Source organism: Fukomys damarensis, unplaced genomic scaffold, assembly GCF_012274545.1.
Source record: "Fukomys damarensis isolate Sample0158 unplaced genomic scaffold, DMR_v1.0_HiC HiC_scaffold_16, whole genome shotgun sequence".
In the NCBI taxonomy this organism is placed as follows: domain Eukaryota; kingdom Metazoa; phylum Chordata; class Mammalia; order Rodentia; family Bathyergidae; genus Fukomys; species Fukomys damarensis.
In genome coordinates, this window is record NW_022900928.1 from 44,487,825 (window position 1) to 44,500,771 (window position 12,947).

Genomic DNA, 12,947 nt, shown 5'->3' on the forward strand with positions numbered 1-12,947 from the left:
TATCTCACCACACCTGGTAAAGACACAAAAGAGGACTTCTAGAACTGCTTCAGAAAGAGGTAAGAACAATAGAATGAGTGCGTTTAAAGCCAGGGTATTTCTTCCTTTTTTTTTTTTTTTTTTTTTTTTTTTTTTAAAGCTACCCAAGTGATTCCAATGTGGAACCTAGATGAAAAGCAGCTACAATAGAATTTTGTCCTATGCAGTTTTATTTTAGCTGGCAGGTATATTGACTGATAGGAAGAATTGGGTTTCTGAATAAGCAAGTTATTACCATGATAAAGTGGTAATTAAGGTAGAACAATACCAGGAATATGGTGATGACTAATTCAGCTAATAATACATAATCAGTATTTCAGCTGTTCTCTGTTGTATTGTCAGAGCTCAGATTCTTCCTCTGAAAGACCCTGTGCTACTGAATCATCCAGAAGTACGGTTTCGTTTACAGCACTGAGGAGGACCAGCTTGAATTCTTTTAACAGAAGCCTGAACCAGCAATCTGACCCTAACTTTGCTCATGCTCAGAGTTTTGCTACAGAAACTATTGAAGGTACATATAGCTAAGAAAAAGTTAAATAGTATCCAGTATTTTTTTTTTTAATGTTTCCTTAGAAATTGTGCATAGCACCTGTTGGTTTGTCTTCCTGTGTGTCTTCACTCTTGTAGCTACTCTTCATATATTTTTTTAAATAACAAAATAGTTTCCATTTTTTGTTGTTTCGTTTTGATTTTTTTTGATAGGCCTTTCTACATAGTTCAGGCTGGCCTAGAACTCACTGTGTAGCCCAGGCTAACCTCAAGTTTCCAGCAATCCTCCTTCAACCTGCTGAGAACTGGGATTACAGGCATGTACCACCATGCCTGGCTCTTCAGTTTACATTTTTATAATACTGAACTTTGTAAGATCAAAATCAAGAATTGCCACTTTAGCTGTACAGTTTCCTACCTTTATAGTTCTATCCTTCTAGAACTTTTTCAATCCTTACAGTTCTATCCTTGTAGAACTGTGTTTTTGCTTTAGAACTTTTATTTTCCTTCTAGAACATTTTGAACAGTTTTTATACATAACATATATGTGTATTCGTGTATGCACATTTTATTCTATTTCCATTATTAAAATCAATGTTCAGTTGTTTCATAAGGGAAAATTCCTCAAAGTGTCTAATAAACTTGTCCTTACTACATGGTATCAGAAAGGAGAAAATATATAATGTGAGCTATAGAGTTTTTTGAAAATTATCTTTCTATCCATGTTTATATACGTCAATTGTCACTTCTAATATTGTAACTTAACTTTATGTGCAATTACTCAAACTATGAAACTACTTATAATTAAGTTTTATAACATGTAAGATTGATTTTTTAAAAATTTCTTATTGCAGGATCGGAAGAATCTTTTCAACAACTTCTGCCAGAATTTTCTTCACAGGAGGTGAGCCAGCATGCTGATCTACCAAGTATTTTTAGCATTGAAGCAGGAGATTCTTTTCAAGGCATGAAAAATGAGAACTATCCATCCGATCAACAGACTGAAATACTACAAAATAAGAAAAAATGTGTTCATTTCCAGCTGTCTGTAGGAAACTTAAGTTCAGCCTGTAGTTCATCTAATGAGATGAATACATTTGATCAGTTACGTGCACAGCATAGCACTCCATGTGGTTCTGCCTCTAGTGAGTGCTCCATAAAACACCAGCTGTGGGTAGAAAGCAAAGAAGAGAGGTTGAGCTTTGAAGACCTGTCAAAAAGAGAAACTGTTACAATTTTACAAAGTCAAGGACTCTCTGAAGATGATAAAAATGAAACCTATAGGATGTTAGCTATAAATCCACATGTAGAAGAAACTGACTCTCAGTTATGTGTAAGAACAGTAGAGGTGGGAACTTCAGATCAGACACCACCATCATTAAGTACCCACAATGAAAAATATTTTGAAACTTCAAATGAAGCTCCAGAAGTCAAAAAAAACCTTCCTCAGACAACACCGTCTGAGCCCTTTCTAAGTTCCGGATCATTTTCATTACAAACCTCTGTTCCATTCTGGGTAAGTGAGATCTGTGTTATATAAACAGCATTTTAAGTTCCTTTTTAGGAGAGTTTTGAAACAAATATGAGGCACAGCAGTTGCCAAAATTTTCCAAAATAAAATGAGAAGACTCCAAATTTTGAAAACTCTCCTCTAAGGATTATAAAAAAAAATCTTCCTTCCCTATCCATTATTCCTTTTCTGCCTTCCCGAAGGAATGGCTAATCAGCCTGTGCTTTGGCATTTTCAGTGTTGAACCTGATTTCACTGAATCCATTATTGGAGTAACTTATACTGGACATGGTTTTCATTTTTTTAAATGTGCAGCTCATTCTTCCAGATAAGACAATGGGAATTTGAAATAAGAACTCCATCTAGGCCATAGATGTTTCTTTGGTTGCTTGCATGGCTTCTCAGTTTTTAAATTCTTAATATGTGAAGCTGAATACTTCCTTAAGTTGAAAAATCTTTGTTCTGAAAAATTTTAAACCTGTCAAGAGTGGTCTGCATCTGGTCCCAATAGCCACTGCTCTCCTTTGGCTAGTGTGTCATGCAGCTCTGTATACCCCAGCCAACTTGCCTAGCCATGAGTGTTCAAATTTCTGATCCTTGCAATATTTTAAGACCGTTATATTTTACTACACTGCCAAATCTTGTTTCTCCTAATGAAGAGGGGTTCCTAAAGGGGAATCCAATCTGTTCTTCTACAATGTATTTTAGCCACTTATGTACATTTGCACCAAATTCACATAATGTACAAAATGCACATTTATTTATGTTTCTCACACTTTAGATGCTTTAAGGTTTTTTGTAAATGTGGTTTTCTTTTCAATTGTACTGCACAGGAGACAGAATCTGGCCGTGGCATAATGGAAGAACCAGAACTTTCTTTGGTAAGCACCAGTGATATCAGTATTGATGAAACAGATTTTGCAAACTTATCCCTTGAAGAAAAGAAAGAGAATGAGGCAAAAAGCTGTTTTCAGGTAAATTTTATAGCATTCATTAATGTAAATACAGCTTATACGGGAACCTGTAACTAAAGATTGGGGAAATAGAAAAGGATACTAATCCTCTCTTCATCTTCCCTCATCTTATGATTATCTACACATTTCCTCCCCTCTATTACATGTAAATGTAATAAGCTGCATGCTCACAGTAGAAATTGACAGTGCATAGGAAGAGCTCCCAAAGTTCGAATGTATTAGTTTGCACCTTATAATCTGTAGTTCTAGTATTTGTGAAGGTATGGTTATTAAGACTTAAAGTGAAATTCCTTCCTCATCTCTCCCATGAAAAGTACTTTATCCTAAGACCAGGCAGCAAAAATAGAAAACTATTCTCACTTTTGAAGTTTATTTTTAATCTCTCAGTCAAAAGTTCTAAAGAAAAAAAAATTCTCTGGCTATTACAAAGGGTCTATTCAATCACCTGGTTGGTAATTTCAAATCTTAGGTCACCATTGGAGGGAGTTGTGCTTAGTTTTCATTTAGTTCAAACTGTAAGTTAGCAGATGCCTTTGACACACACACACACACACACACACAGCTGTTTTTTTTTTCTTTTGCTATTAAACATTTGGACTAGGGCTTTCACACAGAGCTACATCTCCAGCTTTATTTTTTTTCAGTACCAGGGATTGAACTCAGGACCCCAACTTCTCAATTGCTGAGACTACAGGTGTGTAGCACGCCTCCCAGCTTCATGCCTTTTAGTGTAGTGGAACAGATTTTTCTTTTATCACACAGGTAGTGTTTTGATGCTAAAGAATGGAACTTCTACCCAAAAATCAAGTACAGAAAAACAACTGAAATTTCTTAAGGGTTAGGTAATAGAGAAAAAGAGGTTATGTACTTGTCATGTGGACTGAAAGCCTGAGATTAAATATTTTCCCAGTGCTGTTCATCAGCATCGAGCCATGTAAGCCTGTATCCGAAAGCTATTGAGACAGAAGCATCTAATGTGTAAGAATGAGAACCTAGAATATAGGCATACATTAGTTTTCCTCTGTTGTGACCCACCCACCATTCTAAGACCATGCTCAGAATAGTTACTACATTCGCAGATATAGTGGTACCTTAGTTTATGAACTTGTTTTATTTTAGGGAAGATGGCTGCATTTGTGTATGAGTAACTGCATACATACTTTTGTCAGCATATGCAAAATGAAGCTGAATGCTTGTTTGAACCAGTTTGTTTGCAAACAGAAGTGTTCATGAATCAAGACAAGACATATTGTATTACTGTATTGGCAAAACAAATAAGCACTCATCTTGGTTAGTGGCTATATTTGGGGGCATAATGCTGGCAGCTAAGGGCTAATGCAAGCAAGCCAAAAGGCAGTTCATATAGAGCTTTCAGGAAAGTTCTTTTTCCTAGTGAGCACTGGACTTTGAACTACTTTTTCTTACTTTCTTGCAATTAGGTGAGTGAATTTCTGCCTGTTAAGTCAAAAACAGAAACTTTAGCTCATCCACTTGTATCAGAGCTTATGCAAAAGTCAACAGGATCTACAGGTATGCCCTAACAGACTGAATTGTATAAAGAAATTGCATATATCTGCAGTTGGCATAGTTAAATGTGAAGATATATTTAACAGAACTATTTCCAAAACTTACAGCCATACCAGAAAGCTTACAAGAAGCATTTGTTAGGAGAAAAAAATCGTTTATGGAGAGATCCTACCAAAGGCAGAAAGAAATACGGAGTAAGACTCGAGTTTTTGAACATTCCAAATCCAAAACAGTTAAGAAGCCATCTACAGGTATGGTTTAAATAATCTTAAAACAAGTTCATGAATGGCCTGTGATTCTTCTGGTTTTTGCTAAAGGATCAAACCCAGGGTGCCTTCTTCATGTTAGCTCTGACCTTTATGAAGGAAATCACTCTCTATAGCTGAGTAGTGTTCCAGTATATACTCCCATGGTTTTTTTATCTAGTCATGTTAATGGGTATACAGGCTCTTTCTGGGACTTAGCTATTAAGCATTGGTATGCATGTCATTGCAGCATGTCTTAAGCTCTTTGGGAAGCTTCCTGCTGTGGGATACCTGGGTCACATGGAATTTCTAATTCAGTTAAAAAAACCTTTGATTTCCATGATTCTACTAGTTTGCATTCCCAACAATGGTTTACTTTTCCCCACACCCATGCCAGCTTTTGATTGAATGACTCGGGTTTCTCTGCTCCATTTTTGACTGGCTCTCTGGCTGGCAAAAACTTCTTCCCAATAAATAACAAACCTTAAAAGTATTTGCAGAAAAATGGATGCACTTGGAAAATGGTGACATTAAACCAGACACAAAAGCTTAAATACTGTATGGTGTCTCACTTGAGGCAAAGTACAAAGAATGATAAGAGGATGGACAGAAGGGGATGGATTTTTTGGAATAAGTGAAGGCATAATGGAGAAATGGTCCAGGGGAATAAGAAGAGGAAATAAGTAGAAGATATGGGATATGGGAGGTCATTAAAACAGGACAGGTCCAGAGGTTTAGCTCAGCAAGGTCGAGTTTGATCCCCAATACAAACAAAAAAACTGTACATGGACCACTCCCAGATAAAAATTGAAAGAAACCTTGCTCTTTTCAGGTTCCTCTGTGAGTAGCCTCCGTGTGAATAAAGTTACAATGTGTCTTCCTGAAGAAAGGACACAAGCCCTCCTGCATAAAAGGGCTCTAAGGTACCTTTTATTTGCTGTGTTCTGGTGACTTTAATTTTCTATAATACACTTAATCCCATGAATATTTTACAGGCTATACAATCAGTTGTCTGAAGTAAAACAACAAAAGGAAGAGAAAGCAAAGCAAGAAGCTTATGTCCAAAACAGAGCAAGGGCAAAAGAATTTCAAAAGGTGAGAGCCCTCCCATCCCAACCCCTCAGCCTGATTTTCAGTTACTGTATACCATAACGGAAACTCATAAGAGTAATTTTATTCCTTCTACAGAAAACACTAGAGAAACTTCGCGCCAGAAATATGTGCTGACTTTCTATAACACGTGTAAAAAAGTATTTTAAATTAATAAGACAAAAATTGGGCAAAAATTAAATAAAAATAAATTTTTAAGTAATTTCACATGTGATTCCTTGTCTTCAAGATAGCCCTGAAAAAAAAAAAAAGACATTGGTTAAAACTTTGAAGCATTTACTTTCACCAGTCACAGCTTATGAATAGTTAAATGTTGTATCTCCTCAGGAAAGCATAGCACTACTGAGTGACTATGGCATACTGTGGAGAACATCATCTCTGGTCATCGCGTTAAGAGCTCTTGGTTTCACATTTCCATAAGCCCTCTTTGAAATGACCTGTATGGTATCTTCTCTCATGTGTACATACCTTTTCCAAAGAACTGATGCTTAATCCAGTTGTCCTATCTGCCCTGCAGATATATAAAAGATAATTATATAGTCATCAGTGCATTCTGAAGCTAGCCTAGCTACTTAAGTCCTCTACTTGTAAACTGTGATTAGCAACCAAGGGTAGGGAAGGCAAGCCTCCAAGGATCTAAAATAATTTTAAATGTGGCTGTTGTAAATACCAGACAGTGTACACCTAAGCAATGTAATGTTCCCAACAGGTTGATCGCTAGCAAGGTAGCAGATGGAAAACCTAGTGGGAAATTCTTTTATGGTCATGTCCACAGCAAATGAGAAACTTCATTCTAAAAGCCTTGGTAATGACCATTATTAATATCCCAACAGTTTATGGGTAACATAAAAATAGAATTACTTGCCGAAATTCTTTTATCGCCACTGAATTATGGACTGTGCAACTTCAAAACTCCTGTTCAAATAAACAATCCTTATTTACTATATAACTAGATCCAAAAACTAAGGTTCCCTGTGTTAAGTGTACTATAACCCAATGTCCAAACAATGAAAATTACAGCCTTAAAAAAAATTACTATTATGATTTGAACTAGACAAATTATGTAGAGTAACATTTCTGAATTTAGAAAATGTGAAATGTACCTTGAGTTTACATTCTAAAACAGTGTATTTAATGTGGATGTTCAGAGAGGCTAGTTTCATTCAGCCCATTCAGAGCAGTTGAACATTTTGCCAATCATCATATCATACACTCAGTGACAATCAAGTTTGATTGCAAAAAAAATCATTGTTTTTGCCTTTAAAAAAAAACCTTACCTGGGATCTTTTACATGCAAATTCCTTTCAGCAGTTTAAACTTTGGGAGCCTAGAATTTGAATTATACATAGTATTGGTATTGTGTCACATGATCTGGATTCTGTATTTCTTAATCATTTCTAATACCAAAAGTCAGTATTTTTCATTATTCTTAAGCAAAATGTTACAGGTCTCATTGTCACCACTGTAAATCATTTACTGTGATGGAAGCATGACCTGTGTCAATTTTAGCCACACTGACCAACTTTGGACACTATCCAACAGTGCCCATTCTCAACTAGAATGAGGCTTTGAGAAACCACCCCCACAGCTTATTCATACAGTATGAGCAAGGCTTCTGCATCTGAATGGAATCTATTATGCTACCAACAGGGGTAAACACCCACAGAAAAATAGCAGAAATAGAACACCTTACACTTAGGATAGATGGATCTGCCTTGAAGACACCCTAAATTTAAAAAAAAATATATTACACAGAAGGCCATGTACCAAAATGAACCAGTAGTAAAAAATAAAAGTACTGTATCAGTAGAAATACCAGGTTTAACATGCACAAAGCCAAGAAAACCAACGATGCCAGATACTGAGTTTCTATTGCACTGTCTTGTGAACACACCAGCAGGAATAAACTGTTGAGTGCAGATACCATACAGTGCAACCATTACTAAGGTATATACATAAAGGCCCTCCACTGTATTTTTGATTAACATTAATAATTATTTTAATGAGGTCACTAAATCCTTATCTGCTCAATTCACACATGGAATTAAATAAAGTCAAATCACAAAGGATTAACTCAGTTGTAAAGTGCCTAAGCCTGCATAAGGCCCTGGGTTCAATACCCAATGATAATGCAATCAAGATCATTACTGCTCTGCCAAGCAGTCCCAGGTACCTATGCTATGTATTTAGATTAAACCATGTAGAACTACCAGTGGGATAAATGACAGTGCAGAAAGTCTCCCATTTTTTTCATTTTATAAATACACGTATCAGTTTTTGCAGAGATCTTAATTGTTATACCTAAAGTCCTAAAGTGTGTATTAAAAGAAATTGGGATTATACTTAATTTTTATAAGTCCTTGATAAATTAAAATACTTCACTTACTTCTCTAAACATGCACATGAATTCATATTCATTTCCTAGAGAAATTACAAAATAAAAGATTTAGGAAGACACTAAGTATTTCCAGTAAATACAGATTTACTGTGCAGACTTGATAGCTACCTCCAGCTGTCAGAATTTAAGTTTTAGTTCATGTTTGTATCACTCAGCAGTTGAACAGTTAATTCATCATCTGAACTGGAACTGTGCCCCCAGAATACAGTATTATACTGTTTCCAATTAAAACTTACCTAAGCTATTCAGAGTAGTATAGATCTCTAGAACGTGCAAATACCTAAAGTTAAAAGAAAAATTAGGCCTTCCATACTTTCTGCTGTCTTGTAGTGCCTTATCACAGGCCTAATAAATAGACCTGTGAGCAAAGCAAAACCAGTGTTACTCTATGAGGCGTTTCCAACAATGTGTGGCCACAAGAAAGGCCCCATCGGGATAGACCTCAAGACACCCTAGGATCGCAGTGATAAATCGGAATTGTGATGTGCTCCAGCAAAATACAAAATTAGAAATGGAGATGAAAACTACTTAATTGCCCAAGTAAAGTCATCATTTTATAATGATTTTTAACAAGCTTGTTTAGCAGCCAGAATAGACTGATAAAATAAAAATATGCAAGTATCAGCAAGTGGCTTTGAGTTTTTTGTTTGAGACTGTCTCACTAGATAGTCCAGGCTGAGCTCTAACTTGTAATCCTCCTGCCTCACTCAACCTCCTGAGTACAGGGACTATAAGCCTATGCCATCAGCTAGGTAGCTAGATTAACCAAGGGAAAAAAAAATAGTACGAATTAGTATGAATCATATGACCTTCACTACTGGACTGTTGATGTTTTTTTTTGCCTATGTGCCCTATTTTGAGTGAATTACATTTCAAGAACAATGTAATTGGTACCAGTATATAAAATGCTTTAATCTAAGGTTTTTGGCATTCAAAGTCCTAACTGGAATTAAAGAAAGCCAACAATCTTTTATTAAAACTTGTGGAAATTTTAATCTGTTACTTACTACATTTAAACATGATCCAAACACAGTAAGACAATCTTCAACTCCAACCCCATATTCAAGACAGAAACCTTTAAGGAAAAAAAAAAAGTCAGGGATTTAGCTCAGTGGTTCTTCTGCCTGCCTCACAAGCAGAAGGTCCCAACTTCAATTCCCAGTACCAAAAAAAAGAAAAACCTATCTTTGTGTGCCACAACGTAAAAATTCTGCTCACACCCTGAACTTTATAATTAACTTTATTCTCGAAACAAAAACTTAAAATAGTTACTAACACCTTCCATCGCTTCAATCTGTGTGTACTAGGTTGTCATTTTTTGTTTTTGCTCTTTTGTTGAGGCAGTCTCACTATACAGTCCAGGATTCATGCCTCTTGCCTCATCCTCAGGAGCCCCATTATTACAGGCTGTTACTATGGTGTCTGGCAGTAATATTCCTTCTTATAGGTATCAAAACTCATACTGAACAATGAGTTCTGGGTTGCAAAAGAGGATTTATTTTTTGCACCTGTCCATGAAGTCTTAGTCCACAAGTTAAGACAAAAACACACACACAAGTGCCACTGTACAATGCAATGCATATTTAACTGCAGTGAGCTATTCAATGGTGATCACTAAGAATATCAGATGAAATAGAACTATTCCAGGTACATTAGTTAAAATTACTTTTGTGTTGTCAGGATTAAACCAAAGCCCTCATGCTGCTGAGCTATCTATACCAGATGGAGAAATAACTTATTAAAGCATTTGATAGTACATCTTTTTGTCTCAATAAAATTGGGGTTAACACATCTCAAAGATGCTGGCTGGATGCCAGTGACTAACATTTTCTTTCTGTGTTCCCTTCATACTTGTAAGCTGTTAATCAAAGTAGCAAGCACTGATAAACAGTAGGACTTATATACAGGAACTGGTCACTTTCCACCGGTGTTTGAAAATTTTAAAATTTTTTTACATTTTTAATTTGTTGCACAAACTTGGTTATTTTTCTCCTTCTGGGTTTAAGAATTTCTTCAACAGGTATCTTCATGTTAATCGTCTTTGGTTATTTCTTCCTATCAAAAAATTACTATATTGTTTTTACCTTCTGACATTCGTGTTTGTCTCTTTTTCAGGCCTTTCTGTCTTCTGCCCAGTATTTCTGGCCTTAGAAACTTCCTTTATAGACAGAGCAGCTTCTTTATTGTTTTCTCGTAAATACACATTCATCTTGTTTGGAAATTCAGAACTTAGTATGAAACAACTCTCTTGCTGCATTAAGAAATAACAATTACAATTTTCTTAATACTTGCTCATAATTTTACTTTTTGACTTCCCTCTTTTAACTCCCCCAAATATATCCTGTAAAGTATTAACAAAGTGTCAGTCTCTTATGCGTGTTAAAGTAAAAGTAACAGGTTACTTGAAACTAAAAACTCAAACATTTGTGGCACCACATATTACAATGCTCTTTCCTTAAGGGTTATAGCACTTGCCTATATCCAAAACTTAGTATTTGTCTTCTATCATCGCCTGTCTTAAAAGTTATTCTTTCAAAATTTAAATGGAAAGCCTTGTATGGTGGTGTACACTGGATCAGGTTCTAGGCCAGCCTGGGCTATATGAAGGTTAGACAAAAAAAAAATACCAGATACAATTCTTCTGCCAATGCCTGCTTTCCTCATATCAGGATAAAATTAAGTCACTTACTACCAATTTGATATCACATTCATCATGTTCAAGATGTGTCTCATCTTCTGCTCTGTAAACATTAAAATTTATCAAATTATAGAATGTTCTTTCCAACACAGTAAGACACTGCTGCTCTCTATGCCTGAAAGAACTTTAGCCAAGGTAAAAAAGAGGTATAATTCTAACTGGCCCATTTAATTTTGTGTGTACTATGTATTTAAACACACACACACACACACACACACAAACACAAACTTGAGTGGAGCATAGTGGCACACATCTATAATCACAGAACTTGGGAGGCTGAGGCAGGAGGACTGCCACAGTTTGAGGCCAGCCTGAACTATCTAGCAAGACTCTCAAAAAAAAAAGTCTGCGCCAAGGTATTTCAAATGTTTCAACTTACTCTGGCTCTTCAATAGGAGAAATGGAACCATCATCATCCAAGTATTTGTATCTACGACTGTCAAGATCTTCTTTTTCTAAATCTTCACCAACATTCATCTGTTTCAATGATTCCTTAAGGTGGTGTTCATACTTCAGTTTTTCAATGTAGTTAAAAAATCCTCTTGCAACAGCTTGCTGTAAAAAAATTTTTTTTATGTGTTAAATCTTTCAAAATTAACTCAGCATTTCTGGACCAAACACATCAATGATTATCACTCTACACTTAACAAGTATTCTCAAAATTATGTCTGCAAAATACCACATTAACTATACATTCAACATCCAATTCACAAATATTCCAATAATCTTTTAGCATTAAATATCAGAAAATAACAGAACAACTAGGCTTAAGAAATGTTTACTTAACAGCAAAGACATGAGTTTGATAAGGCTTACAGCAAAATGGAAGTCATGTTTTAGGGTAAATGAGATCAAGAATACATAAAGGGAGACTTGGAACACTGTTCTCTCATATCAACTTAGGAATATGACAGTGAAGTATTCACCCAGAAATACAAGTGAAGTCCAAGCTGAAGAATGCAGTCAACATTTATACAATATCAAAACTGCACTGTACCTTTTGTCTTAATACAAAAGGCTCTATGTACTGATGTATATAAACTCACCTCAAAACTTAAAATTTTCCTCCAAGGTAATGGTTTTCTTCCATCCTCCAATTGTAAAAATGGAAATGTGGGTCCTTTGTCTTTAATTTGTTTTTTATCTATTTGTGACTTTCTTCTAGGGTTTCTCCTTCCTTTTGGTTGTCCCTTTGGTCTTAATTTTGGCTTGTATTTCCTCTTTCTACGTTTCTTCTTTTGCTTGAATCTTTCAAAAATAGCTTTTAAAGTCAGTGGTCTTGGTTCTATAGATGAGTCACTCGATGAATCTGTTTGAATACTTTCAGGTATATGAATAAATTTTCTAATGGGCTTTCTTTGAGTCCGTTTAGGTAAGGAAGGGACACATTGTGTTTTAAATAAGCTGCTACCAGATGAGCTATCACTAGAAAATAAAATTTTACCATATTAGTAAATGCTTACTAGTAATATGCATCCCCAAGTGCTTATTTCTTAAGACCAACTCAGGAAAACATGCTTAGAATAGAAAATCAGAATGATGGGCTCAGTACCAGCTGTTGAATCCACCACAGTATCTAATAGTCATTTGTCTGGCTCTCCACTGACTTCCTCTATCTAAACATCCTATTTTTAAAAATCCTACCTAAAACCTATTAAAAAAAAGACATTTCAGCCAGGTGTATGTTATATTAAGTGCTTATTTCTTAAGACCAACACAGGAAAAAATGCTCAGAATAGAAAATCAGAATAATAGGCTCAGTACCAGCTGTTGAATCCCGACCATGGTATCTAAAATAGTCATTTGGCTCTCCATTACAACTTCCTCTATCTAAACATCCAATTTTAAAAAATCCTACCTAGGGCCAAGCATTTAGCTCAGCGGTTTGGTGGCCTGCCTTGCAAGCGCAAGGACCCAAGTTAAATCCCTGGTACAAAAAAAAAAAAAAAAAAAAAAA

The 12,947-nt window shown here is 35.6% G+C and overlaps 2 protein-coding genes and 8 non-coding genes across 32 annotated transcripts in view; 1 reads left to right on the forward strand and 9 right to left on the reverse strand.

The window, feature by feature from the left end:
• Window positions 1-6,050, forward strand: part of Cep295 (centrosomal protein 295) — a 49,365-nt gene extending 43,315 nt beyond the window's left edge. For 8 of the 15 annotated variants that reach the window (XM_033764277.1, XM_033764281.1, XM_033764282.1 and 5 more), the window contains 7 exons: window positions 382-550; window positions 1,383-2,044; window positions 2,872-3,012; window positions 4,452-4,542; window positions 4,647-4,790; window positions 5,617-5,707; window positions 5,780-5,952. In XM_033764277.1, coding sequence (XP_033620168.1) covers window positions 382-550; window positions 1,383-2,044; window positions 2,872-3,012; window positions 4,452-4,542; window positions 4,647-4,790; window positions 5,617-5,707; window positions 5,780-5,936 — 1,455 coding nt within the window. In that variant the 3' untranslated portion in view covers window positions 5,937-5,952. Of the gene's footprint in view, window positions 1-381; window positions 551-1,382; window positions 2,045-2,871; window positions 3,013-3,656; window positions 4,543-4,646; window positions 4,791-5,616; window positions 5,708-5,779; window positions 5,953-5,972 lie in introns of those variants that run through there. The other 7 variants (XM_010633671.2, XM_033764280.1, XM_033764287.1 and 4 more) reach the window with 7 other exon arrangements.
• The window catches only part of Taf1d (TATA-box binding protein associated factor, RNA polymerase I subunit D), an 8,661-nt gene continuing 1,663 nt past the window's right edge, over window positions 5,950-12,947 (reverse strand). Inside the window, exons 3-13 of one of the 9 annotated variants that reach the window (XR_782096.3) lie at window positions 12,037-12,415; window positions 11,370-11,545; window positions 10,982-11,033; window positions 10,377-10,543; window positions 9,300-9,367; window positions 8,529-8,572; window positions 8,281-8,315; window positions 7,588-7,620; window positions 7,172-7,221; window positions 6,363-6,405; window positions 5,950-6,129 (exon numbers count right to left, since the gene is read on the reverse strand). Coding sequence is in view for 1 of the 9 variants with exons in the window: in XM_010633680.2 (XP_010631982.1) it covers window positions 9,355-9,367; window positions 10,377-10,543; window positions 10,982-11,033; window positions 11,370-11,545; window positions 12,037-12,415 (787 nt within the window). In the remaining 8 variants the exon portion in view is untranslated. The other 8 variants (XR_782095.3, XR_782092.3, XR_782100.3 and 5 more) reach the window with 8 other exon arrangements.
• On the reverse strand, window positions 6,206-6,333 carry LOC117286450. The gene has a single exon (XR_004517618.1). It is a non-coding gene; the product is annotated as a small nucleolar RNA SNORA25 (small nucleolar RNA).
• Window positions 6,589-6,709, reverse strand: LOC117286455. The gene has a single exon (XR_004517623.1). It is a non-coding gene; the product is annotated as a small nucleolar RNA SNORA32 (small nucleolar RNA).
• On the reverse strand, window positions 7,033-7,105 carry LOC117286448. The gene has a single exon (XR_004517616.1). It is a non-coding gene; the product is annotated as a small nucleolar RNA Z40 (small nucleolar RNA).
• Window positions 7,331-7,462, reverse strand: LOC117286453. Its single transcript, XR_004517621.1, has one exon. It is a non-coding gene; the product is annotated as a small nucleolar RNA SNORA1 (small nucleolar RNA).
• LOC117286449 lies at window positions 7,691-7,829 on the reverse strand. The gene has a single exon (XR_004517617.1). It is a non-coding gene; the product is annotated as a small nucleolar RNA SNORA8 (small nucleolar RNA).
• LOC117286470 lies at window positions 8,405-8,476 on the reverse strand. Its single transcript, XR_004517637.1, has one exon. It is a non-coding gene; the product is annotated as a small nucleolar RNA SNORD5 (small nucleolar RNA).
• LOC117286456 lies at window positions 8,610-8,739 on the reverse strand. Its single transcript, XR_004517624.1, has one exon. It is a non-coding gene; the product is annotated as a small nucleolar RNA SNORA18 (small nucleolar RNA).
• On the reverse strand, window positions 9,723-9,854 carry LOC117286463. The gene has a single exon (XR_004517631.1). It is a non-coding gene; the product is annotated as a small nucleolar RNA SNORA40 (small nucleolar RNA).